This window comes from Dermochelys coriacea, chromosome 21 (assembly GCF_009764565.3).
Source record: "Dermochelys coriacea isolate rDerCor1 chromosome 21, rDerCor1.pri.v4, whole genome shotgun sequence".
Taxonomy (NCBI): domain Eukaryota; kingdom Metazoa; phylum Chordata; order Testudines; family Dermochelyidae; genus Dermochelys; species Dermochelys coriacea.
Window position 1 is genome coordinate 6323405 of NC_050088.1, and position 27546 is coordinate 6350950.

The 27546-nt window shown below is 48.8% G+C and overlaps 1 protein-coding gene across 3 annotated transcripts in view; it reads left to right on the forward strand.

The window, feature by feature from the left end:
• The window catches only part of SLC41A1 (solute carrier family 41 member 1), a 31262-nt gene extending 8773 nt beyond the window's left edge, over positions 1–22489 (forward strand). For 2 of the 3 annotated variants that reach the window (XM_038380114.2, XM_043500681.1), the window contains 9 exons: positions 5831–5938; positions 12088–12159; positions 12482–12626; positions 12709–12855; positions 13519–13666; positions 14736–14815; positions 15737–15871; positions 17066–17214; positions 20065–22489. In XM_038380114.2, the coding sequence (XP_038236042.1) occupies positions 5831–5938; positions 12088–12159; positions 12482–12626; positions 12709–12855; positions 13519–13666; positions 14736–14815; positions 15737–15871; positions 17066–17214; positions 20065–20250 (1170 nt within the window). In that variant the 3' untranslated portion in view covers positions 20251–22489. The remainder of the gene's footprint in view (positions 1–5830; positions 5939–12087; positions 12160–12481; positions 12627–12708; positions 12856–13518; positions 13667–14735; positions 14816–15736; positions 15872–17065; positions 17215–20064) is intronic. The other variant, XM_038380115.2, reaches the window with a different exon arrangement.
• Positions 22490–27546: the final 5057 nt, after the last annotated feature.

Below are 27546 nucleotides of genomic sequence, written 5' to 3' on the forward strand. Positions count from 1 at the left end.
TGGATTGGTAGCCCTCTTTTATTTCTGAAGTCCAACTTCATCATTCCTCAGTAACCTGGCAGCTCAACATGTAACTATGCAGCGTGTGCTGCCAACACCTCAGTAGCTGCCTTTAGCCTTGGTATTAAATGATCGATCTAAAGGCCATGGGACAAAAACCCAGGCAGTCTGTCTTTTTGACTTGCGCTCCTGCAAGATCTGGGGATGGCCTTCTTAGTAAAGGGCTGTGCCTTGGTTATCTTGACCAGACTGCCCGCGGGGCAGAGGAATTGCTCACCCATTGCACAGGGCAGTTCCAGAGGGGGTTGTTGGGGAGGAAAGCTTCTTCCCTGCTGGGTGTATTGGTCCCTGCCCAGTGAAAACTAGCGCTGCGGGCTAGCCCTGTCTTGCCCCATTGAGCTGTTCCCGCTGCTAACAAGGGAGCGTGTTGAGAATTTGCCATTCAGCAAGGGGGAGCCCGCTCTGGGATCAGAGAGGCCTCTACCCCTTTGTGCTCCTGGATGGCAGGGTTCTGCAGTGGGCAAAGCCTGTGGCACTCGTACAACAGGAAGCCATTGGGACAGCCCCCTTCCATCCGCAGAGCCCTGGCTTGTTGACCATGCCATCTGGGTGTGCTGCAAGGCTTGTCTGCTCCCCCTCAGGGGTGGGCTGAGCGGGGAGGGTCGTGTCTTTCTGGGGGTGGATGTCTCTTATGTTGCTTTTGATGTACACACCATGACTGGCTGTAGTCCGGTGAGAGCATCTCTGAGGCCCGTTGTTCCCGAGGCTTAGGTACTACCGTAATTGGCATGAGGGAGGGTATGTAACTGGTGGCCCTAGATGTGGCATGGCCAGTATGTTGTATAATAGGAGAAATACATAAGAACTAACTCGCTCTCTGATGGAACATCGAGTTTGGGAGCTGGTGGATCACGATCTGCCTATGTGGCTTGTAACATGATCTAAGCACAGCTTGACTCTGCCAGGGGGATGGGCTGAAAAGGGGGTGTGAAGGAGAGAGGGAAGGAGCTAGGATGGGCATCTCATGTTTACTCTCCTTGATCATTGTCCAGCCCATAGAAAGTTATGTAAGATATGGAATGAGGCCATGGTCCCTGCACATGCCTGTAATTCACGAGGAGAACCGTATGTGACATGAAATCTCCTTGTCACCTGCATTTCGCACACACATACCCTGAATTTTGGGGTCAAATGACTCAAAGCGAAGTGGTGGTAGAACAACTGTGTTTTTCCAGGTTGCAGGTGGCACCAAGTATTTACTGGCAACCAGGGCCAGACTTCTGGGTTTGGTTTGTAGAGATTGGGGCCCAGTCCCTGGACCTAACACTCCAGGGGTGTCATGAGAGACGTGGCATGGGGACAGAAGGCAGAATATGCCAAGTGTCTTTACTAAGGTGCTCTCTGGCCTTGTGTCCTCCCCAGGGTGCTTCACCCCTTCCTTTCAAGGGATCACTAAACATCATGCTGCTGGAGTCTCCTCTGAATGAGGAGACCCTGCTCCTGTTTAGAACTGTGCTGCTCTGAAACACCCAAATATTGTCACCCAAAACACATGATGGAGTTTTAGATGCAGCTGTTGTCCTTGAAGTAACAGCACTTTTGCACAGGCCTGGGTCATCTTTTGTTCAGCAAGACTGTTGCAAAAGCTCCACTTGGCAGGTGGGTGACTTTTGATGGCATGTGCTAGCTCTTGAACTTTACAAGTATAGTCTGTGACCTTAAAGTGTGGCTACCGTTGGAAGTTTGTGTGACTTGAAAATTTAAAAAAGTTTGATGTGGTTCCATATTTATTTTCAAGGAGTGGAAATTCAGTCTCCAGGCACTCCTATTTTCCTAACTGCTAGGGCTGCAAATACATCCTGTGGTCTAACCATGAAGCAATTTACCCCTTGTGTCTTCTATGACTGATCACCCATAATACTCTCTGCTGGGGAGCTTAACTGACAGTGTAGCATGTGAAGTGGAATAGAGTCTACGTCTCACTCTCATGTATTTTTAGCCCTTGTTACTATCAAGAATTTAAAAGCTTGACTTGGTAAAACTTTCAAAAGTACCTTGGTTCCAAAGGCGCTTTTCAAAATGAGACTTAATTTTCAATGAAAGTTGATGGGATTTAAGAACATAAGTCTCGCTGTCTTTCATTTAAAGTTGAGTTCTGACGTGCCTAAGTCATGTGTGAAAAGGGATTTAGGTTCTTGGGCTTTTGAAAGTCTTACTTCAAGTTCAGTGTTTAATTTGTAATGAAAGAGGTGCCAGGACTCAAGCAATTATTTTGCATTCAGAATTGATGCAGCAAGCCCAGCAGTGCCGGGGCTATGAACTGCTGAGCCCTGGCACAGATCAAGCACTGCCCAAATTTCAAGTCAGTAGATGCGTCAGCAGACAACTGAGACTGCCAGGATTTGTTAGGTCTTCCTGTTGACTGTCTGATTCCCCCAGCCTTAGAAACACTTTCTCCTCCTGCTGTTGACAGGGGCGAGAGGGGATTTGAATGACTCTGTCAATGGCATGGGTCTCTCCTGAAGTTCTGCGCACAATAGCGCTTAAGTGGGAGGCAGGGTTGCATTATCCCCCAAAGGCCTGTTCATTGGGCACACTCCACTGCAGCGAGCTTTGTGCCCCATGGGAGCCACTGGGGCTGATATAAATATGCCTGTATGTTGGGCTTATGTAACATCTTATAATAAGAAAGTTGGCAGGAGCCCATGGGTCCTGCCCTCTGCAGCAAGCAAGCTGCTGATGCAGGTGAAAAGTCTCGTTTTCCCTCCTTGGAAGTTTTCCCTCCCCCCTCTCCCCCTTCTATGAACATCCCTGGCTTGGCGCAGTGTCTGCCCTGCTGAGGGAACGTGCTGTAGCAGGTTCTGGTTACAAGTTACAGCCGCTCTCTTGGCACTAGCATACTGTGCAGACTTTTAAAGGTCAATGTACAATGGCAATATAAGTGGTCAAGAGACGGGGAGGGCTGGAGGTTCCTCTTGCTGCCGCCTGGACCTCCCGCTGTAATGTCCCTTGCGGCAAAGGCAGGGCTCTTGTATAATTAATACGAAGGGGCTGCCGGATACAGACTGACCCTGTGGCCCTCTCTTGTTCTCTAGCTCCTAGGCTAATGCTTGCTCTGCCTACTGTAGCCACGTGTCCTGGCTTGGACTTGGTCGATGGGGGAGACTTTTAAAAGCCCTGGAGCTCTCCCAGAGCAGCAGTCCCCTTGGCCACACTGAGCCCCAGATGAAATAATAAATAGCGGAGCTCTTTTTCCAAAGTGCTTGATGGGGAGGCTAAGTGTGACTACTTGACCTTGTTGCCTCTCTAAAGATCCTTTTGTCAGAGTGTGAAGTGCCCAAATGTCTCGGTGTATCCATAGACTTCTTATTTTTTAAGCCCAGAAGGGACCCTTTAGATCTAGTCTGACTTGCATAATGCAGGCCATGGAACTTTGCCCAATGAGTCCTCCTCCTGGTCCAGCTTGAGACTGAACAAGAGCATGTCGTCTTCCCTGAGCAGCCCCACTGACAGCAAACACTGCAGTGCTGAGAACCTGGCAGAGACACTGTCTTCCCTGACTCCTGTTGTCCAAGCACTGAAGGTAGAGGGCAGAAAAAATGGAAAAATAAACAAGGTGATTGAAATCCTTCCCCGTGGGAAGGCGTTACTAATGCAGGTAAAGAGCTCTCTATTTGCAGTAAGTTTTAAGTGTGCAGGGCTCCTTGTAATAGACAAGAGCATACATCTGGCCAGTTGTTGGGATCTCTGCCAGTCTAGAGCTGCACCAATGGCAGTGCAGCTGTGGGAGATCTAAACAGCCCATCATAGTCAAGGCCTTAGTGGATATCATGAGAGCAGCAGGAGCTGTGGTTGCAAATATGTTAATTGTGGGAACATCTGGTGGCAGCCTTTCTAGAGAGCATGGTAATGCTGGTGCCGTTGCACCTGTCTGAGTCTTGCCCAGCCTTTGCTGTTACTAATTTGAGTTATGATAGCACCCGGAAGCCCCAGCTATGGACCAGGACCCCCCTGCGCTAGGCTCTGTACGAACAGAACACAAAGACGCTTCTTGCCCCCAAAGAACTTGCAGTCCAGGTCTTAGACTTGAGACAACAGGTAGGTACAGCTGGATGGGGGAGTGCCAGGACACAATGAAACAGCCTTACATTCAGACTTGGTTTTGACCTGTGCCCCCGTCTTTGAGATACCAGCGTGTGCCACCATGGGAAGGGAAAAGGGTCCTGTCTGTGTCCCCACCATCCTGTTTGGAGAGAGGCAACTCATGGTGTTCTCTGTAGTGTTGCCGAAGGGAAGCTGCATAAGGTACGTATTGTTGGGAAGGCAGATGGGCCTTTCTCAAAGAGACTGAGACATCACTATCGCCATGCAGATATATTCCAATGGTGCTTAGCTCCCCTTGCGGGCAGGCAGGAACTGAGCAATAGAGGGAGCAAAGAAGCCTTTTGCTCAGCGCTTATGAAACTAAAGCATCGACCCCTGGAGGTTTTTCTAGGCCTTCCGGTTTTCAGCTGTGGTCTGGGTGGTTTGTTTCCCATCCTGCCTTAGGAAGCCAGCTGCCCTGCTGTTGGTCTCTTTACCCTGCAATTACTCTTCACCTCAGGCCAGTGTTTAGCTCAGTCTCTAGCGCAAGGAAGCCGGCGTGGCTGTGGAGGCAGAGTAGACAGCAATGTGTCTCTTGGCAACACCGGTTCCAGAGCGAGGGAGGGCGGGCTCCCTCCCTTAGCAGGATAAATCCGTCTGCCTGCTCCGGCAGAAGCCAAGAGCTTGTGTTAGTGTCTTTTCCTGGGGTTGGCGGAGGAGGAAAGCAGTGGAAATTTTGGCAGCATGACGTCTGCGTTTGCACCCCACACGCGGAGGGGATGGTCTTGTGGGTGGGGCACTGGACTGGGACCGAGACCTGGGTTCAATTCCTGGCTCTGCCAAACTCTTCAAGTGACTGTCCAACACTGGATCTGTCTGTGCCTCGGTTTCCATGTTTGTAAAATGTCTTGTCTGTTTAGACTATGAGCTTTCCAGGGCAGGGACCCTCTCTCACGCGGTGTAAATGCAGCCCCTCGCACAATGGGGCTGTGATCTCGGCTGGGCCTGCAGAGGCTACCGTCAAGCAAATGAAAAATCAGAATAACGCTGCAGCGTCCCAGGGAAGGTTTGTTCTAGTTTCGTGTATTCATGGGCCACACGGAGTCAAAATGTCCAACTGTGAAAATAATGAAATCGCTTTCCTGAAATTCACTTCCAAATGAAGGTGTAGCACAGTTAGGCTTCTCCGATAACTGACTCTGTAACCTGTCTGCGTCCGTTCATAAGAGCAGGGCCTGTTGGTCTCAGTAGATAGACGTTTGATCAAGAATAAAGCAGGCTCCTACCATTGACAAAAAGAGGCACAGTGTTCGAATCCTGTCCCTGCCCTTCGTGCTCCAGTAGGAGGTGGAGGATGACTCCAGTCGTTGCTCTAGCAAAAGAGCGGCTTTCCAACACTCGGGTGCACTTTGCAAAGAGCTTGGCTGTCCCGTGGTCTCGAAACAGGGAAGGAATGGAGCCACAGCTGGGGGTAGAGCCAAAGCATTTGAGGCTGGGGAATTAGTTATTACCAATTCTGTGTTTCACTTGCCACAGATGTACTTCCGAAGGAAGGAGAGCTAGAAATTAAGCTCCTCTACAGTCTGGCTGGTATTGTATTGTAGTGCCTGGTAACTCCAGTTATGGAGCAGGAACCCATTTGCGTTAGATGCTGTCCAAACAGAACAAAAAGGGGGGCGGGGGGGAGAGGAGAGAGAGAGAGAGAAAATATGAATGAATGAATACATAAACACTTTTTGTCTTGCAGCACTGGGATGTTTTCAAATATGTGACTGAAGTATTTATCCTGGTTCCTGCATTGTTGGGACTGAAGGGGAACCTCGAGATGACACTGGCATCACGTCTTTCTACAGCTGTGAGTATCTAGGACGGAATGGGGAGGGACATTCCATGTCTGCTTCTGTTTGTCTATGGAGAGGAAGGGTAAAAGAGAGCTGTTGCAGGGAAGGCCTGCCATGTAGCCCCTGCCCATCGACTCCTTTACACCTTCCACTGACTTTGCGGTGGCTTAAATCACTGATGGATTTGCCTAGATATAGACACTTCATTTTGCAGTGGCTCTGAACTGTGTCATTGTGGGTTTGCCAGTCTCCAAGGCTCCACCAATTTCCCCTATCTATCCCAGGCTGCACCAGCTCTCCCCTGGCCAGTGCCACTGCCAGTCCATTCGTTTGGCTTGCCCTCCGAGGTCAGGACTCGCTATGCTTCTCAATGAGTTTTCAGTATTACACAGTAGCGAGTGTTCCTGAAATCCGGATAAATGTTACCCTTCCTCTTCGTTATTCCGTCCAGTCAGAGCAGTCGAGACATTTCTTGTCTGCCCCACCCCCGTCCCTTCCCTTCTTTCCCCCCCCCCCCCCCGTCCCTGAACTATCTTCACGGGTGTCCTGTGCCCAGGATGCCCGCTCACACAGCTATTGCACCTGCCCCGCTTTGATTAGCGGCATACTGAGTCATGAGAGACAAGAACCCCTTTTTGGGGTGAGTGGGTGGAAGAGAAGAACCTGATTTTAAGCATCTTCCATAAGCAGGGGGCCTTCAGGATCAAGTCAGATGAGCAGTCAGCAAAAGAGGTGCCTGTCACAGTTCATGGCAACGACACCTGTATTTCCCCTCAGTGGTCTAGCAAGGGCACGCACAGGCTGTTGCCATGTGTGGATGAAGACACACGTTTCTCCCTTCTGACTGGGGTATCTTCAGGCTGAACGGTTGTAAGCAGATCCCAGCACAGAGACTAATAACAGAGTAACTGACACAGTTGGGCTACTGCCAAGCTCTTTCTGTGCACTTATTTATTTTTAGGGTAAAAGCATTACAGAGAGAACCTATAAAAAAAAAAAAACCTACACGCATGGTAATAAGCTTCCCAGAGATCACCCCAGCTCCAACATGGGCTCTGATAGTCCTTTAAACCCCACAAAGGGGTCTCTTCTACGGGTACAGGTTCGTAATAGCCTCAGCTCAGCACTAGCTCGCTCATGTGACGTTTAATCCATCTTTTATACAGTTCAGGGGTCTTTGAATTGGCGTTCCCAGGAGCAGGTTTTTAGTAGACGGTGGGTTTTTCTCCCCAGGGCATAGCTTAAAATGGCCTCTCTAATACCTCCTATGAAGCCTATTTCACACACATTGTGACAAACTTTTTTTTGAAGTTCCTAACATTTCCCCAGGGTTTACATTAGTCAGTCTTCTGGAAAAGTTACATGCAGTCCTACAATGACACATCAACAATTGCATGTTTAATATGATGGACCCTGAAGATATTAAACTTAATTCGATAGGGCGTGTCCAGCATATTGCAGGAAATTGCCCTTTGTCACCGTGGCCACTTTGTCAAGAGCCTGGCAATTCAGTAAAGGGTTTCGAATACGAGTCAAGCAGGAAGACTGTTCAATGTCCTAACGCCTGATGCGTGGCTCTCCCCTGTCCTGAGTGCTGCTCTGTGCTGGATCCAGAAGAGGGGTGGGCGTGTTTCGCTGGAAGAGTTCTGATTTAGTTGAAGGGGATCCGATTTGTGCTTCAGGAAATTAAATACAGAAATGCCCCAAAAGCAGTCTGGGGAAAGCATGTGTGTGGCAGAGGCTGCAGGGTTTTGAGAGAATCGTGCTGCAGGGGCAAGGTTGGAGGCAGGTTTTCCTGTCCAGTGGAATCCTGCAGAGAGCATTGGCATCCTAGCTGAAAACCTCTAGAAGTCAATAGAACGGCAAGATCGGGCATGACCTCTGTGTGAGTGTAATGGCCAGATCCATAAAATAGTGAGCCTCCCAACTGAGATGGGGGCAGGCGCACCAGACTGCTAAGACCGGACTAAGCTAGATGCCTGAATACCAAGTTAATGCAGTTAAAACTGAACTGCTTCTCATCAGTGCTCTGGCACTACTGTAGCGTTCTGCCCCGTAGCTGAGCCGTGCAGGAGGCCTGGAATCCTTTCCTGTTAGGGATTGGAAATTCTCCTCCCTTTCCGTAAAGCACATTCCTCCAGGGTGTGACAACAGGTGACTGTTGGATGTTTCCATGCCTCACAGCACACCCCACAATGGGTCCACAGCTGTGATTTTTTTTTAAAGCACAAAAGTACCAGCTGCCTACAGCTCAACTCTTAACTCTCTCTACCCTCTGAATTAACACATTCAGCCTGGACCTGGTCTTCAGGGTACAGAGGTGCAGGAACCTGTGCTCAGAAATCGCTGAGTCAGACTGCTAGCCCGGGAGGATTTTGGGGGCAAGGCATGGGCAGGACTTCATGGAGCACTGTCAGATTGGAGAGAGCAGTGAGCACAGCTGGCAGAAAGCTTGGGGAGAGTTGCGTGTCTCTCTTTCTGTGCCATGTCTCTTTAATACATCTGAGCCCTGACTCAGGGGAGTAATGCCAGCTGTGGTTCCGAGAGCGGCTGCCTCTCCTCTGCCTGCTGCCCAGCATGTGTCCTGCGGGACCCTGCTCCAGTGCATGGTGATGCTTGGGTTGCCGTGTCACGCTGGCTCAGTGTTTTGGAGGCGTCTAGTTTGCAGAGAGGTGGGTTGCTTAGTCTCTAGCCCCTGCATCAGAATCGGGGCTCCCTGGCCAACATCAGGGTGGGGGAGCGAGGAAGTGGCTCTATCTGGATTAGCTCTTGGTTCAGCTCTGCATGTACGGTGAAGCACAGAGGGCGTCCTACTGCTACAACCCCCCAGCTGGTTACCGCTGACTAGAACAACTCCTCTTCCTCCTTGAATCCAGCCTCTGCAGCTCTTGGCCCTGGTCCCCTTGCTTCTGAGAAGCAAGCAGAGATCTGGCCGGGAAATGACATTGCCAACTACCAGCTGGCATGCTGTGCCTGCTGCTGAGGCTGACAAGCCTCCTTGTCTCCAGCTGATGGTGGGCACAAGCTTTCCCCTCCTCATTGTGCCAGGTGGGAGCAGAAGCCAGCTGCAGTTCTGCCAGAGGCAAAGGCTGAGTGGTGAAGCTAATGTCAGTGCAGGCCAGACTTTGTTTGCTCTTCCACTTCGGGGAAACAAATCCCTTTGTTTCATCCTTATTGTTTGGAGCATGTCAGGGCTGTGAGGTCTTTTTGGGGCCTGGGGTGGAGGAGCAAGCAGTTTCCTCGGCGGGCTGGCTTGGCTCTGTCCAGCCAAGCACTAAGCGTGCAGCGCCGCTCCCCTCCCACCCCCGGCGTCGCTGGGATCAGAGCTTAGCTCTTCTGGGACAAAGGCAGAGTGCCACCGCTTCCTCCATCCCCCTCCTTCCCAGCAACGGTGCTGGCCCAGGGCTGAGGCCTTGGCAGGGAACCAAGACTGCCCATGCTGTGCAGAAAGTCACGGGAATGCCAAACTTTTCTATCTCCCTCTGTGTCCACAGCAGGGCCACAAGAGAACCAGGGCACAGAGAGAGCAATGACCCGGCCTATCTGCTTCCTGCTGATGCTCTGTGCCTGAGAGCAGCCCTGCCCGTGCCAGCTGGGTCTCCTTGTGCTGCCTGCTGACATGCCATGACCTTGATCTGACTAGTGTGGAGAAATTAACTTGGCTTCTGGCCCATAAGGGGATCTGTTATAGCTTGGTGTATGGTGCGGGGGGATGACACGCTGCCTTTTAAACCACTAAACTCCCTTCTGGCCTCCTCGGGGTCCACGTGTGATGGGATCCGATGACCTGTCTGGGTTGCTTTTTATTCCCCTCTTGCTCTGCTCCTTCCTAGGCATAAGAGACCACCTGTGAATGGCAGCGGAGAGGCCTTCTCAAAGGAATCGCTTGAGACAACATGATCACTGTGTTGGCTCTGCAGGACAGCAGCCTGGAATGGCTTCCGCAGGCTGCACATTCCTCATTAACGCTGCATTAAGGCTCCCCAGCCAGTTCCTTTCACCATTAGGAAGCAAAACTTTCCTGTTAGAGGATTAAAATCTTGTTGCTACTGACGACAGCCAGGTTATGGTAATCCAGACATGATGGCAGGAATTTAAGATCCAGCTTCATACTGAGCTAAAATAACTGTGGGGTATGTGGTGAATGTCCCTGGAGTTGCCTCTTTCTCCCCCTCTAACCCCGTTGAACTGGCCAGACTATGGAAATTCCTGAGAATGCCCCTTAAACCTAGGCTCCCTTAGTGTCTGAAGACTTCTTTTCAGGCATGGATGCTCTTCCTTCCTGAAGATAATGATCCTGTATCCTTTTACCCATATGCCGTGTGCCCTGGTAACTTGAGGCCTGGGGGTAGAATTCAAATGAGAGACAAGACTTCTTCGACACTGCAGGTCGAATGCCGCAAGAGGAGGGGTTACCAGGGAGTAACCTGGAGTCATGGCCACATTCCGATGTGGGCAGCTGTTCTCTTTGACTAAATTGACCGAGCCAACTTGGTTGGCCTGGTTGTTTTTCTTCCCTTCCTGTCCTGAACAGTTTAGAGTTGCTGTGCTCCACCCCAGAAATGGCTGCACTTCAGCGGATGAAGTGCTTTGTCAGAGCTTCTGCAGTCGCTGGCTTGGAAGGTGCTCTGGAAATGTACAAGAAGTGGCAGGGACTGGGCAGTTGGGAAGGCATGCTGATTTGAGCTGCTTGACCTTGATTTCTCTCTGAGCCAGCACAGAAACTGGAGGGAAGGAAACTGCCACCACATCCCTTCTACCTGTTAACGGCCTTGCTGGTGCTTTAGGGAACCCTTTCCACACTGTACTGCTGGCTCTGCATAGGCTCGTGGCTTGAACCGGGGGCTAGTAATTAGGACGCCTGGGTTCTATTTCTGACACTTGCTCACTCTGTCCTTTGGCTTGTTGCTTCCCCTCTCTGTGCATCTGTTTCTGTTATGAGAGACAGACATGTCTCTACACCATCAGCTCCGTGCGGGGCGGGCCCACCACGCTCACCCTGATCTTCATAGTCCCTAGGGGTGCTGTGATACTTAATGTCTCTACATCGCCTAGAGACCTGCAAGGGACAGGATGGCAGGGCCTTCTGCAGTAACTCTGCTCCAGTGTTGCAAAATAGCAAACTTGTCTGCTGCCAGATTACAGCAATTTTCAGTCCATTCTGTTTAAGCTGATTAGTGTCTTTTGCAGCCATGCTGGTGCCAAAAGAACCCCATATGCTGTGGCTGCTTCCCACCACTCACCAGGCTTCCATGGGGCGTTAGCTTTGTTTACCTAACTTTATTTAAAAGGAAAAACTCTCATTGCCATCACCCTGGCCTTCCTTATCAGAACTTAGGGTCCGATCTGATAGCAGAGCTGAGGTATTGAGCCCTTTGGCCAGCTGCGGGAGCAGCCTGACCCATATGGATGTGAGCCAGAATTGATAGTGAGACATGGTATTAGGAGCTCCATTGGGAAAGCATCAGCAATATCTCATTCCCTGTTCCAGCGTGTGCTAAAGGGGAATGGAGGAGGTCCTGCCGCCATGCCAGATTCTCTAGCAAAGTCTTTGTAGACCTTGGTCTCCAGAGCACTTGGCAAACGCTGAATCTTTGCTCTGCCCTTGTGGCATACATGTTAACCCTGCTTCTGCAGCTAGGAGAATGGAGGCAATTAAGGGGGACTGAAGTGTGGCTCTGGGCTTAGAAATTGAGCATTCGTGCCACCCGGTCCTGTGCTCAGAGCAGTAGACCAAGACAGCTCCTCCTTCACTGATCTGTCAGACGTTGGGTGCCGGATTCTCTTTTGTCTGCAAGAATTGAGGACCTTGGGAACCCCAGAAGCAATAGAGGAAGCCCTCTTGACTCTTCAGCTCATTTCCCCCCTCAGCTGGAGGTGGGAGGTGACTGGCCACCTTGCTAGCGTTCACATCCTGCTGCTCTGTTCCTGTCACGCGGCTGACGCGTGGGGCTGTTAGGAATGTCGCAGAATGGGCAGCCTTCACGAACGGCGATGGAATGCTCATTTTTTTCTTCTCTTGAGCCACCATCCCAGAGGGCTTGGGTCTCGAATTGTTCTCCCCCGCCCCAAGACAAATGTCCCGCCACTGTGATCAAGTTCCCTGAGCGCTAGCCATCCAAGAAGGGTTCAGTGTAACTGATACCATGGTCTCTTCCTACAGGCTAATATCGGGCACATGGACACACCCAAGGAGCTCTGGAGGATGATAATGGGGAACATGGCTCTGATTCAGGTAAACTGGGGGAAATGAAGGGTGGGTGTGTGTGTGTGTGTGTGTGTGTGCAGAGGTGGAGGGGGTGTGTGTGCGCAGCAGTGACACTAGAAGGAGAGTTTAAATACTGATGCTGAATGTCTGGTGGAAAAGCAAACGGTGACTTCTTGTGCCCTAATTAGGCCTCCCTAAAAGTCCCTCTTCTCCCCTCTCCTCCCCCCCACACTGGCAAATTGCAGTCTCTTCTTCCTCCCAACAAATCCAGGTGGGATTGGGACTGTAGTTTCTCTCTCTCTCTTCCCAACCCGTGTCTGATTTAACCCCTAGTGTGTGTGTTTGCTAGGTTCAAGCTACAGTGGTCGGTTTCCTGGCTTCCATTGCTGCTGTGATATTTGGCTGGATCCCAGACGGGCACTTCAGCATTGGCCATGCCATCCTGCTCTGTGCCAGTAGCGTTGCCACTGCCTTCATAGCGTCACTCGTGCTGGGTAAGCCTAAACCCTCGGCCGCGCTCGCTCAGTCTGAGCAGCGGTGCCCTTCGGCTCATGCCATTTCTTCCTCTGGGCCTAGGAATGATCATGATCGGCGTCATCATTGGATCCAGAAAGATAGGGATCAACCCGGATAACGTGGCCACGCCCATTGCCGCCAGCCTGGGGGACCTCATCACCTTGGCGTTGCTTTCGGGGATCAGCTGGGGCCTCTACATAGAGCTGGGTGAGATGTGAGAGATGCCTACCCACTCCTCACCTGCTCTGTAGCATTTCCTTTGCATCTTGTCCTCCATTCTAGCTGTTGAGATCTACTTAATGCCTGATCTTGAGGCTGCCTCTCTAAGGCACATTCAGAGATGACTGGCGGGATGGGAGAGAAATATAAAGGATCTTCATAGACCACACAGGTGCAGAGAAGCTTGCGGGGGTGCTCTGGGTGCACCCTCCCAGTCAGATAAGCAAAGGGTGCTTTTTGGCAAGTGCCAGAAGCTAGAACGTCATTGGCGTAAGGCTTGGGAGGGTCCCTAGTAGCAGAGCTGTGGCTATCTCCTTGGTTGGGGCATGTCTTCAACTGCATTCCAAGGAGAGGGCAGGTGTGGCTGCTAGGTTTTGCCCAGCAGTGAAGGCTGGATGGGGTGAGAGGCTGGAAATGGGGCTTTTCCTAGAGGGCACGTCATCAGCAGTGGTCAGAGCTGATCCAGAGAAGGCAGCCTGGACAAGGGTGTACTTCCTGAAGGCGGGGTGGCCATATCTGGCTCTCGCAGACTCTCAGGGCCTGAGGTCAGAGGGGAAATGGGACCAGGTCTGCTGTCCAACACTGCTGTTGAGTCGTGACCCCGTGACATCCTGGTGGGAGGGCTTGTTGACCTGTTGCTTCTCTTTTCAGAGGACAAAGCATACGTGAATCCTTTGGTATGTGCCTTCTTCATAGCCCTGCTACCGCTCTGGATCATCATTGCCAAGAGGAATCCAGTAACCCGGGAGGTGCTGTACTCTGGGTGGGAGCCAGTCATCATTGCCATGGCTATTAGCAGGTAGGAAGGCATGAAATGACTGTTTTGCCCCAGCCCCACCAGAAAAAGACACCCTGGCTTCCCTTCAGGCGCTCACCCGATTAGTGCATGCTGGGCGGTGGAACCGAACCCCTTTAAATATTAGAGTTCAGATCTACAGCCCAGGTCCCTCTCCAGTAACAGAGCAACAATGGCACATCCCTCCAGCAAAAGTGAGCTAATGCTGCTCCTAAACCTTTGCAACTGTCGGAACTGAGAGCAGGATTTCACCTACTGTATGTCAAACGGATTTTAATGTGCACTAAACAAGTATCTCCTAAAACAGGGCCCCCAAGTACCTGTCTGTTTGCTGTCATCTTAGCATCTAAGGGTCCCACCTGGGATCAGGGGCCCCCCCAGGCTGGGCATTCTACAAACCCATAGTGAGACGGTCCCTGTCCCAAAGAGTGGGGGGGAAGGAAGTATTGTTATCCCTGTTCTACAGGTGGGGAGCTGAGAGACGGAGAGATCTAGTGACTTGCCCAGAATCACATAGAGAGTCTGTGGCACAGCCAGAAAATAAACCCACACCTCCTGAGTCCCAGTCTAGTGCCTTCACCACAAGAGCTGTCTCTGGGACGTGACTGCCCCAGACACGTTTGTTACAAAGGCTCTTTCTATACCACGTACACAAGGATTTACCATCTCTGTTCCTGTTGGGGAATTTTATCTGACTGAAACTTCCACACCAGCTGGTGTGATGTGTGCCAAAATGCAACTTGCATCATGGGAAAGCACCCCCTGCCTGACTCTGCGGCCCCAGCCAAAGCTGTCTTTTAATATGACACACGAGTAACTCTTTTCCCTTGATGCTCTGATATTATGCACCAGCTTTAAGAGGCCCCAGAGTCCATGTGCAACTGCTGCCATTGCGTAAATGGGTAGAGATGGCTGTGAAGTGTGTACAGTTGCAGTAACCAGCCTCACAAACAGTGGGCACTGCTTCTCATGCCTAAATAAGCTTGACCCTTGTAATCACTTGGGAGTCTCTGGATGTTCTGAGTGGTCATTTTCTCTTGGGCATCAACTCCTTCAATATCTTCCCTTGCAGTGTTGGAGGGTTAATATTGGACAAAACTGTGTCAGATCCAAACTTTGCGGGGATGGCCGTCTTTACGCCGGTGATTAATGGTGAGTTCCCTTCTGCTCTGCCAATGAGCCTCTCGGCAGTCCCTGCCAGACAGTGGGTAGAATCTTCAGAAGCGCCCATGGCCCATTTTCAAAAGTGATTTAGGAGCCTGCATATTTTGCTGCCAGTGGGATTTGGGCTCCTAGGCTTGAGACAGGCTGTTGGAGCAACTCAGCTGCTCTGTAGGGTGGTTGCTCCTCCTGGTGATAGATTAACATGAGGGAAGCATCTCAAGTGATCTACCCTTGAGTTGATACTTCAGCGAAGATGCACCTGTGCACGTAAGTGTCTTTGAATATTTTATGCAGTCTGCCCCTTCCCTGTTTTTTGAGCTTGGATCTGAAACGTCTAATGCCTTAGGCTCCTTTGCTAATAGAACTGTGGGGTCTGCTCATTATCTGTATGTTGCACACTTTTTAAAAAATGCTATGAATCTCTTGCTCTTGTGGCAATGAGTTCCGCAGGCTATGCGCTGTGTTTCAAACAAAATTCTTAGCAGTTTTAAACTTACTGCAGTGACTGGCCCATTGTTTTTGTGCCCCACGCACAGTACTTAAGGCTCTACAATAATGCAGTTGCAGCAGGGGTCGCAAAGGGAGGTCATAGAGCAGTGTCCTTTCTCTCTGGCTTTTTGCATCTGGCAAAAATGGAATGTGGGTCAGAATTACTGTCGTGGTGCTGACAGCTTGGTCTGTAACTGAACCAGCTGCAGCTGCTTTCTGACAACACAGCAAAAGAATTCTGCCTGTGAGGAGCAAGAGAGGACTCGTTCACCTGCTGGTCTGAACGTTCTGCAGGCATGAAAAGGGTTCAAGTTCAAAGGTCAATAGAGTTGCACTTGGTTCCTGAAGTTTCAAGTGCGCCCGAGTTCTGCAGGGGGTGAGTTAGGTACCCGCTCTCACTGCTTCCCTTTTGGCCTGCAGGTGTCGGTGGCAACCTGGTGGCTGTCCAAGCTAGTCGCATCTCCACTTACCTCCACATGAGTGGAATGCCGGGTGAGAGCTCAGAGATGGCCCCGCGCAAATGCCCCACCCCTTGCAACACATTCTTCAGCTCAGGTATCTTTTCCTTTTACCCAGCACTGTGCCCTGAGGCTTTCCGAGCTAGGGGACTTCCAGTTCACTTCACTGTGAAATGGCTTGACGATTAGCTGGCTCAGCCTGCACTGAGGAAAGGGTCACTAAGCAGCAAGGGAGGGAAATGAGAGCTGAGATCTGTTGGGAGGCAGAGACACCAGGCGCTGGCCCGGCCTGCACTCTTGCTTACAGAGACCGTGTTAGTGCTGTTCTGGTGAGGTGGAGTGTCCCCGTTGGGCTAGGAAAACAAGGCCGCCTTAGTGGCAGGTGTGTCTCTGTGTCCCCAGCATTGGAATGGCTTCTTCCCCGCTTGCCTCGAGGCTGCCAGCCAGTGGCTCGGCTTGGCCTGGCCAGCAGAATTGAAGCTGCAGAAAAGGTTCTTGTTAATAGAGGCTCCATAATGTTTCCATTATTTAGCTGCAGACCCAGATGTTTCAAGTGAGGATGGACATGGTGGGGGGAACATTGCAGCAGGAAGCATGACTTGCATTTCATGCAGTGCATGTGCTGAGATTTATTCTCTGCCATGCCTGGGGCAGCCCGTAGCCTGGGAGCGGATCGGCCTGGCCTCTGAGGGCAGGGCAGCCCCCGAAAGAGTGGCCTTGTGGCGCTGAGCAGGTTGCTTTATGGTCTCGGATGTCGGCATTATCTGTTAGTGTGTGTGTTGGGAGATGTCTGGTGAGGCTGTGCTGGACAGAGAGTCGGAAAAATGAGCCCCAAAAGGGGGCAGGTGCAGCCCTTGGGAGCACCAAGCATCTTGCTTTAGTTGCTCTTACGAATTCCCCTTGGTAAATTCAGCCTCCCAGTGAATTATGGAAAGCTGTGTACTGAGCACCTGCTGAAAGGTACCACTTCTATAGCCACGGAGATCTGTGTAGAGCCTCTTTGTTTGCCCGTCCCTTTTGACCCTGTCTGTGCTAGGAGCAGAAGTGCGTTATCTCTAGCTGATCCCAGGACGGGTGGGTCTCTAAGCCAGTGTTCGAAGCTCTGGGGCATTTCTGTTACGCTCCTTGCACTTAGCACATAGAGGTGTGGATCCAGTATGCTGTGGCACGTGATTGACTAGAACATAGTCTGCTGATTAGTGGACACATCCGTGCTGGCACCCAGGAAGCTGGCTGCAGAGTTTCATTATCTGTTTAAATCCTGAGCTCCATCCTCTCAATTTCCCTCCAGATGTGAATTCCCGCTCTGCCCGCGTGCTTTTTCTCCTAGTGGTTCCTGGGCACTTGGTTTTCCTCTACACCATCAGCTCCATGCAGGGCGGGCATACCACGCTCACCCTGATCTTCATAGTTTTCTACATGACAGCTGCACTTCTCCAGGTAAGAGCTGGCTTTTGCCTGACCCGTCTCCTCTGCGTGAATCGTTGCATGGATTGTGATCCCCGTGCTAGACTAACGGACACTAATGCTCCAGCTGCAGTAGAAAACTGGCCTATAGCTGCGATGGGTCACCCTCCCATGCTCCTGAAAATGGGTTTTGTCTCATTTAGAGTCGCAGAGAAAACGGTTTCAGCACCAGGTCAGTGGGACTCATTGGCAGCCGCTCCTCAGTGTAGACAAACCTCAGAAGTGGGATGGAGTGAGGCCCTTTCTCCTAAGTAAGGGGAATCTGTTTGGTGCAGAGCTACAAGTACAGATGACATGATTCTTGCATCTGGGACAAATGCAAAATATCCCTGTATTATTTGCGCTTAGTATAATGCCTGATAGCCCCAGTCATGGTCCAAGGACCCCATTGTGCTAGGTTCTGTAGATAGCCGCAGCACAAAGACTATCCCTACTCCAGGGAGCTTACGCAAAATACTCTTTTCCTTGACTAGAGAGAGAGAGAGCATGAAATGGGCATCTCCTGGCCCCAATCTAGCGCTCTTCTTGCATCCCAAATGCCCCGCAGAGAATCGAGAAGTTTGGGATGCGCAGCGTGCTTCTTACTATTCCAAACACTCCACTGCCCATGCAGCTCTCCCTCGGGAGGGGGCGAGAGTGAGCCTCGTGTGACAGATGTCCGTCACCTCACTTAATGCGCAACTGGGAGGCCTTTGGATACTACGGTGCTCGGGCGGCCTAAGAACCTTTGTAGCTGGAACAGTTAGGTGGGGCTGGTTGGTTTAGGGTCCCCCGCTCAGTCCTCGTCAGTTGTTACATTCCTCACTACAGCACCTTCCCTGCGAGGGACCCACTATCTCACAAATGGTTGTCACAGGAGTAGAATTAAAATTCCCGTAGAACAGAGCAGCACAAGATAAACCGAGGCGCTTCCGTCTGCTTCGGCGACCCTGTGAAGATGAGTGCATTAGACTCCCTTCCATGCTCACGGCACCTATTCTGCTTTCTGTAGCTTTGCAGCCTATGCTTGGCTTTTAAAATCCTCAGGAGCAGGAAACTTGCTTCCTTGGCTGTAAAGAGCCATGAGCACCTAGTGGGGCCATAGCAGTGTCTAAATGGCTTGGCAGTGAAAACAGGATGTGAAGTGTGCAGTGTCTCCCATGACTCGTAGGGCTCTTCCTCCCTTCCCTGGGCCTTTCTCACACAGGAGACATCTGACTGGGCTGCCAGCGTTGGGCTCCCATGCTCCTAACCTATTCTGTGTAAAATAATGGTCAGTGCTTGAGGTGAGGAGTGTGCACTCAGGGATGTAAGGGGGGATTTTTGGCATTTCAGGAAACTCAGGCAGCCAATAGTTCCCTCCCCTACTACACAGGCAGACAGAGGGGAGACTGTGGCCAAAGAAGAAAAGGAGTACTTGTGGCACCTTAGAGACTAACACATTTATTAGAGCGTAAGCTTTCGTGAGCTACAGCTAACTTCATCGGATGCATTTTTTTTTTCAACCAAATGCATCCGATGAAGTGAGCTGTAGCTCACGAAAGCTTATGCTCTAATAAATGTGTTAGTCTCTAAGGTGCCACAAGTACTCCTTTTCTTTTTGCGAATACAGACTAACACGGCTGCTACTCTGAAACATGTGGCCAAAGAGTTATCCAACGAAACACAGCCACCTCCTGGTGCTTGTAGAAGTTGTTGCTGGGTTTAGCATCCCCCTAAAATCAACAACCGAGCTGAGTTCCAGGAAATGAGTCAGAGCACCCAGAAGAAAGAAAAACAGAGCACGCTAGACAAGGCTGCTACTCTAAGTCGCGAGCCCCTGCTGTGTGCGTTAGCAACCACTTTCTGAAGTCCCTGGTGCTCTTCCCCCTGCAGAGAGCCAGCTGCATTATGGGAAACTACAGGCCTGCGAGCAGAGTGGCGGCTCATGGGTAATTAAATGGATTGTAGTGAAGGAGGGGGCCTTGGCCTGATCCTTCCAGCCTTCACTCCGGTCACAAGTTGATGGCTTTAAATGTTTGTACCTGATCTGCTGCTAGATGCATTTGTGAGCATTTCTCCTGGCTTTGCTTAGGACTCAGTGTGAACTACTGACTTGGGATACCCTCAGTGTTGTCCTAGAGCAAAGATGAGAACCTGACCATCTGGGGATTCGTGTTACTGCTTTGAGACCGCTGTCCTGCCCCCAGGAAGCCAGGACTCTGCTGCTCCAACTCTGCTCCCCTTTCACTGGGTTTTCTGCTCACCTCTGAGGCACCCCAGTGTGAACCATGGATTGGATCCTGCCTCTACTTCCCTGGCTCTGGGTCCACTAGGTCCTCTCTATTTTGGTTAGAGTTGTGACCTGAGCTGCAAAACTCAGATCTGGGTCAGAGCCTCCTCATTTTGGAGGCTTTCAGCCCACATGCAGTGAACTCTCTCATACACCTAAAATAAACTGATGGTGATGCATTGGGCATAGAGCAGTAGGGAGGTTTTCAAAGGCACATCGAGGAATTAGAAACCCAACTCGCATCTTCTTGTGCCCCATAAATGCTCACTTGCAGGCATGCCCCCTCCCACATGCCCACAATCTGAAATGTGCCCACCATCAAGTCTTTGGTTTTCCTTTGCTTGAGGATGTTTCTCTTAACAACCAGCCCCATCTCTTTTTAGTGTTCTGAGCTATTTCTTAGGCTTGAATGGGATTAATAGGGGCTCGCTCTTCAATCAGGCTGAATTGCAAGAGCCTGAATATACAGGAACTTGAAGAACCCAGGTGGAAAGCTTTGTCCTAGGGAAGAAAGGGGCATGAAAGTCTGCGTTAGTAGCTAACATGGCTCTTTCCTCTTGTCTGTTTTCCAGGTTCTCATTCTACTCTACATTGCCGACTGGATGGTGCATTGGATGTGGGGTAGGGGCCTGGATCCTGACAACTTTTCCATCCCTTACTTAACGGCACTGGGTGACCTGCTTGGGACAGGTCTCTTGGCTCTCAGTTTCCACATTCTCTGGCTCATCGGTGACCGAGACACGGATGTGGGAGACTAGCTGTCCCCATTATCCCCTTCTTTCCTCCTTCCCTTCCTTCTGTCTCTCTTGGGACTTCAGCTTTGATACCGGATTCTCATTATTTTCAATGGGAATTTTACGTGGTTTATATTTCAAGCCAAGTTTGTACAGAAAAATTTAGTTTTAGGAAGGACACACAAAAAAAAAGTGTAAGAGACAATCACCAAGTGCAATTTCATAGCTGCAGCATCTGAACCAAGATTATATTGGGAATGTTGATTGAGTAGTCGGATCATAAAGGAAGCCCACACCCATCACAAGAAATAAAGGGTCACTCTTTTGATTCATAAACATTCAATGTTCAGGATACAATTCAGGTTTGTTTTAATTATAAACTGAATAGGCACCTCCCAGGAGGGAGCGCCCTATAAACTAGGAATTGGGGCATCCCCAGATCCTCCCCCAAAGCCCTACTTTATGCCTGGGTTCTAAATCAAACAAGATTCTGGTTAGGGAACTCGCCTGCGTGTGCCGGAAAGATCCCTTTTAAACATCCGCTCCCACCCTCAGATGCTTATAAGGTGTGCTCACCTGGTTTATTTGAGGCTTTAAAACACAACCCTAAAGCTGCTGGATTTTTAATTGTATGTAGGGCTTTAGTTTCCCCTCCCCCCCTTTTTTTTAAGTCTGAAATGCATTCCTCGTTCCAGAACACACACCCTGCACCCTTGTAGTGGCTCTTATTTTCTGATACTGGGTCAACTTCTGTGTCTCTCCCACAAGCTCCTTAAAACAATGCTGTTTTTCTCCTTTTTGGCTCTTCCCAGAGAGCTGGGTGTTACGTTCAAACAAGTGGGAAGTGATCCTCAGTGTGTTGTGTAGAATTTTGACCTTCTTCACTCTAAGTGAGGCTCTGTTTCAGGGGGTGATTGTTGCTGCTCTGAGCAACCCCAGTATATTGGCTAGCTGCACTCTACTACAGCCACATAAGTATGGCCGTCATGACTGCCTTGGGAGGGAGTGATTTGCTTGGAAGACCACCCCACCTTGCCCTTACCATGGGCTGAGCAAGATAGCAACAGCCGAGCCAAGTGTATCTGTCATGACCATCAATAGACCCATGCTGCAAAATTCCACTCTGGAATTGGCTTGGCGCTTTCCCTGCAGTTCAGAGCTAGAGACCTGGTTTAAGGCCAGGCATGGTGACAGGTTTGAAACTAAAAGGGGAGTTCCATCATGGACTGATGAGGAAACAATACCAAAAAATACAGGAACCTATATAGATGTCTAAACCAAACCACATTTCGTGTCTTGCATGCCAGAAAGATAAGAGCTGAGGGACCACTATCTAAAGGTACTTGTAGAAGAATAGTTTCCTGTTTCACACTGTTTGAGGGACGCCTCTTTTTTATTGCCTTAACTGTACAGAGTATTTGGGAGACCTGGCTTATGTAACGATTGCCTTAAATCACAGAATTGCAGTTCTTAATAGAGTGCGGTCTTGCAGACTCTGCGCTAGTAGGGAGCGTGTTTCCAGAGGACTTTCATTCCGATGTTAGAAGGCCTCAGAACTGCTCTCTTCAAATGTCACTTGTGATTGTAGCTCTGAAATTCACAACTCTTCACCCCAGCGACTTCTCACGAATCTAACTTGTTCAGGGCTTCTGTCGAAATTTTGCTTCACTGAAGTCTCAATTTCTTGGAGACCTTCTCCTGCACCTCAACGTTAACAGACACAAAAAACAGGTCGCTTGCTTCCATGCCCAGTATTGAGGGATACTTTTGAGATTTCCCTTCCCTAACACTTAAGCTTTTAGTAGACCCCCCCCCTTACTATTTTACATGTCTCATCAGTTCCCCATCTAAAGACTTGTGCCAGTGAAAGAGAGAAACCCTCCATGGCCTCAGCTGAAAAACTGAGGACGGTAGAGGCAATTGTTTTAAGAGCCATAGCTCTACTTGGGTGAGGTACCTAAAGTTTTACCAGGTTGAGGGAAGGGAGGATGCGCGGGGAGGGTAAGAACTTAATTTACGTTTAAATTTTAAAAAGCTTTGAAGGACAACTTTTTTTTTTTTTTATTTTTCACCAGTTGAACTTGAATGCATGTGTACTTTAGACCTGGCTGCAAATGAAGAGAATGTTGGGTTCCTCTTTGTATGAAAATTAAAAAAGACTGTCTTAAATATTTATAGTTGATATAACTGAATTGACAAATGTCAACTTAACTAATTTTTAAATTATATTTCGTAAAATAAAGATGGCATTTATTTATGTGGATTGTGACCTATTTTTTTTCCTTCAGGCCACCATTTCTGAACACTGCTCACCCTGTCTGTTAGTTGAAAACCCTCCTCCTGAACTAGGAAGCTGTGTGCTTTCAGCTAAGGGGCCTGATTTTGTTCACACCCCTACCAATTCTACCCTGATGTATCTTCAGTGGAGATATTTACACTTTTCTGTAAACAGGGAGTGAGAGAGAAATCTAGTTCATAGGCTATTGCTAGCCCAAGGTTACAGGTTTGATGCTGACCTGTACAGTCTTGTCTGATAAGGAATTGACCATTGAATAACACTAGTATATGCTCTCCTGCAGCATAAAACTAGAATAGAACCCCTTTCGTATGAATTAGTTGTGAGGCAAATTAGTTCAGTTGTGGAAAAGCAGCTCAGTCACCGAGAAAGCACCCTGCATAGCTATATAAGCTTTGCATGCTGGATTGGGCACAGACAAAATCCCTGAAAGTTGGGAAAAGGGAAATGTAAGATGAATATTGAGGAAGATTTCCCCTGTGTGGGAGACGTTTTAGAGTGGTGTACTCTCCCAAGTGAAGTGGTGGGAACCCCATTGTCTGAGGCACTTAAAACCAGACTCCATCCTAGAAAATGCAGGAGACATCTTTGTGTTGGTAGGGAATTGAACTGAATGGTCCAGTCTTAACACTCTTCAACCTATGAAACTCTGCAAAGAAAGAGACTGAATCACAAACTGGGTTATGCTCCCTTACTTTGACAAGGGTATTGGGAAGTTAAAATTAAATACTTCAAGTATGCTGTGGCCTAACCATGTAAAAGCTTAGTGATACAAGGCTTCCCTGCAGCACTGACTCGGCTGAGGAGAGGAAAGGCGAGGCTACAGACAGACTTGGATCTGCAGGCTAGCAGATGGAGGTCTGGGGAAATTCTGTTGCAGTTTTATAGCAGAGTCCATCCTCAAGGATCACAAAAAATGTACACTATTACTTCACATTCAGCTACCACAGGGCTGAAAGAAGACGCCAAGCCAGCACACGTAGGACATCTTAGAATGCCAGGACAAGCCCCTACTCTTACAGATCATGCCAAGATTGTCTCTGATAGTTACGTAATGCAGACCGAAGGCCGGCTGAAAATTCCTCACAGGACTAGATCCTAGGAGCTGCTGATATCCTTGAGGAAGGGAGCTGCCTGGCCCCTGCTGGAGCAAGGTCCCATACAGGCAACAGTCTGGATCCCTATCTCTGTTTCAGAAGGGAGAAGCATGCAGCTGTCCCTGCTTGCACCGGAGAGAGACATAATGGGTCAAAACATTTCCATGTTTTAAATAGAAATGGCTTTTCAACAAAATAGGAACACACCTACACCCCCCCCACACACACACAAAATCCCATTTTTTAAAATTGTGGAAGGGTTGTGGAAAAAACAAGTACTTGCGGGAGGGAGAGGGGGACATACTCCATCGGGCGGAAGAGGGTATGTGCAAGACAGCTTGCCAATCAGCTTTAAGGATAACCTTTTGGTTCATGGATTATAAACTTGAACGAGGAAGCACTGACTGCTTAGCCACGTCGCTATCCCTGTGGCAGAGTCAACGAGTGGATAGCCAGGAAGCTGATGTCTATTCTCAGTGGATATCAAAAGGCAGGAGTTCACCCAGTTGGTCGAAGGTTGCTCTCTTGTATCACTATGAAACCTGTCTCTTGTCCTTGTTTATGCTAAGGGGTTTGCCTGAGTGTCTTATTCATGCGGCACATCTGGTTTAATAATTGATTTGGAACACGATACATGGTCTGAATTAATAACATCTTGCCTAGTACGTTGTGCTTTAATGTATGTCAAGTCCAGCAGCCTCTTGATTAAAGATCTTTCTCTGGGCTCATCTTGGCTCTCACTAAAGCTCTCTAGCAACTCAGTGTTGTAATGATCAATGGTATATGTGTAAAAATTTGTATGCATAGCAAGCAACATGTGTCCCATGAGACAGGTAGATTGCAGTCCACCAGCCTCTACCCATCCCAGCCATAGCTCTGTGTTCAGATGGCTCCCTGTAAATTCAGCGGGAGTTCTAGGTGGAGAATGCCAGGTTTTTTTTAAGCCACATGATGTGCGTCAGAACTCTTCGCTGTTTTTGTAATCACAGTCTCTGCTGGCAGGGCATCTCGATTAACATGCATATCCTCTTCTCCCATCATCCGTTTGTCAAGGTCTACGCCAGCTGAGGACTCTCGGGCCCATGCACCGTGAATGCTAAGCAACCTCCCAGATCCACTGGTACTGGAGCCCACAACCAGCACCATGTTCCCTGCAGCTGCAGCCTTTTTCCCTTTTTATATAAAGACCATGGACCATATATTATCCTGCATCGATGTGCTCGTCTGAGCAAGGGTCACCTTGTGTTGTCTGAAACCAACCCAAGCTGTCTCACTGCATTAAGGACAAGTGAACACCAGTGAGACCTCATTTATTCCCACAGTCTCTCATCTGAACCTGTGTCCTGCTGCATAGCTTGTCATTCTGAGTTCTGATTCTCCCCTGAGTGAGTGAGAGAGAAATTTTACATTTGCAGCAGGCATTTGCAGGTGAGACGTAACTTTGCTTTGCAAAGTCCCCTTTAATTGAAAGTACCCATCACTCTGCTTCCTCTGACAAACAGCCCAATATGAATAAAAGCCAAAGAGATTCCTTGCCACTGTCTATTTATTCACTGGAATCTGTGGGTAGATTAATGGTTGTTTTTTCAGACAGAACCTTGTTTTTGGTCCCCCTCGCCAACCTTCAGTGTTCAAAAATCTTGGGTGAAATCGTGTCCTTGAGCCGGACTCCTAAAAATCATGAGATTTTTTTTTTCTAAGGTTGTGTTATTTTTATTTGCCTTCTCATTTTTCAGCCATTAGGGCATTTTTTAATTTTTCTATACAACTGCAGGGGCTACAACTTCAAATTTCATTTTTTTAAAGTGAGATTCCATGATCACAAGACTCCAGAACCTGGAGCCAGATATCACAAGAGCTGGCATTACTGCGAGCTGCTTGCGTCTTGCTCGTGCCAGTTGGTCTCACTGTCCTCCGTGTTGTTCCTAGTGAATTTAACATTAGAACATGTGGTCTGATACCTGATTGGAAGCTGGATGGAGCCAGGCCTGAGACATGGGAGCAAAACCTACAAACTTACTCGCTTCTTTCTTCTTTACAACAAAATTTTAACAAATCAAAATTCCTTTAGGCCTGACCCATATTCTAGGAGAACTTTTTTCATGATTATTTCTTCAATCCATCCTTTGTGTTAAAGCATTATTTAAGAGTTAGAGTGTAATGGTCTCTACAGGTCTCAACCAGGGAAGGACCTCACTGCAATAGAAACATACAATGAAAAAAAGTCCCTGCCCCAAACAGCATACAATCGCAGTTTATACTTAATACTAATGAATGCTGAAATTCCTGATCTCTGCCAATTTGAGACTTTGTAGCCTGGATCAAATGCAGTTCCTCGTGCTTTAAATGCGCAAGCTCTTACCCTCTGAGCTGAAAGAGAATCTCCGTTAGCTCCTAGCACTATATTAGGATATTAGTAGGATATTAGCAAAGCAAATATCTTGGTGAAATTCACACATGAAATGTTACACCTATAGGAATTGAAGTTGCAGTTGCAATAATGGGGACAAACTTGCTGTCAGAGCTCATATTTCAGGGCTTATCCAGATCAGTGACTGAGGCTGAAGAGGATTTCCCACTCAATAGTATGGGAAGGCACAATAAAAATGATCAATAGTTCAGCACTGGCATCATACTTTTCAGACCCATGATTGCATGCTACCCAGCATAAGGGCAGTGGCAGCAGTTCATTACAATATGTGCTTACATCGTATCTTTCTTCTAACAATTTCCATACTTTTTGTAGCTCTTAATTAAACCTCACTTCATCCCTTTGAAGTCAGTAAGCAATATGCTTGTTGGGCGCTCTCTGTGTACTTGGGGCATACAGCCCGAGGGGCTACTATGTCTTTGAAGAGCTCACAGTATTTACTGTCAACTGGATATGGCAAATACGATTCAGACATGTGATACATGGGCTGAAGATATCATTTTATAGGAGCCCATTAATTAATAGAAACAACTAGAAAATATGGGAACGAAATTGGGTAATCTACCTTTTTTGGTCAAAATTTGAACCAAACATTTATTCATCAAAATTCAGAAAATTTTGACCAGATAGCAAATCGGAAGAGAAGCAGGGTGACTTTTTTGGGGATGAGGGGTGTGTGATAAATTCATCCTTTTTTTATATTTGAAATTTCAATGATAAAAAAGTTGAAAAATCAAAGTTTTAAAAATGTCAATAACTGAAATAAAAAAATTCATTGGGTGGGGTGGAGGTACATGATCATGCCTTTGTGGAATAAATGAATTTTGGCGAGGAAAGGGAAGTCACACAAAGGACTTCTTGAATGAAAAAATCATTAAACAACAATCAATGCCTATTAGATAGACCTTTTCATCAGTAGATCTCAAAGCACTTTACAAAGATGATCAGTGTCATTATCCCCTTTTTACAGATGGTGAAACTGAGGCACGGGGCAGGGAAGTGGCTTGTCCAAGGGCACTCAGCAGGCCAGTGGCAAGTCAGGAAAAAGAATGCAGGAGTCCTGAGTCCATCCCATGCACTATCCCCTAGGCTACAGCAAGGGAGCAACAGAGGTGAGATTAGATCTCATGAGTCTTGCCCCCCCGCCCCCATTGCTCTACCTATAGGCTACACTGCCTTTCAGAGATGGAACTAGAACCCAGGAGTCCTGCCTCTCTGCCTGCAAAGTCTATTTCTGCACCACGCATAGTGCTGGTTAAATGTCCTAAATGTAATCCTGTGTAGGGGCAGCTCTTTTACTTAAAAGGGCATTGATCCAACAGTAGAGAGAGAGAGGGAAAAGTAGCTTTACAAAAATCACAGCGTGTCCCTTTAAGAATAGACAGTGGTCCCGCTTCTCCTCCCTACAGACTACACTTCCCACCAGCCCCTGCGCCCACAGACTCCTCTCTCTGTCTCACTTTTCTCCCCGGTGCCTGATGGGTAATGCAGTTTTC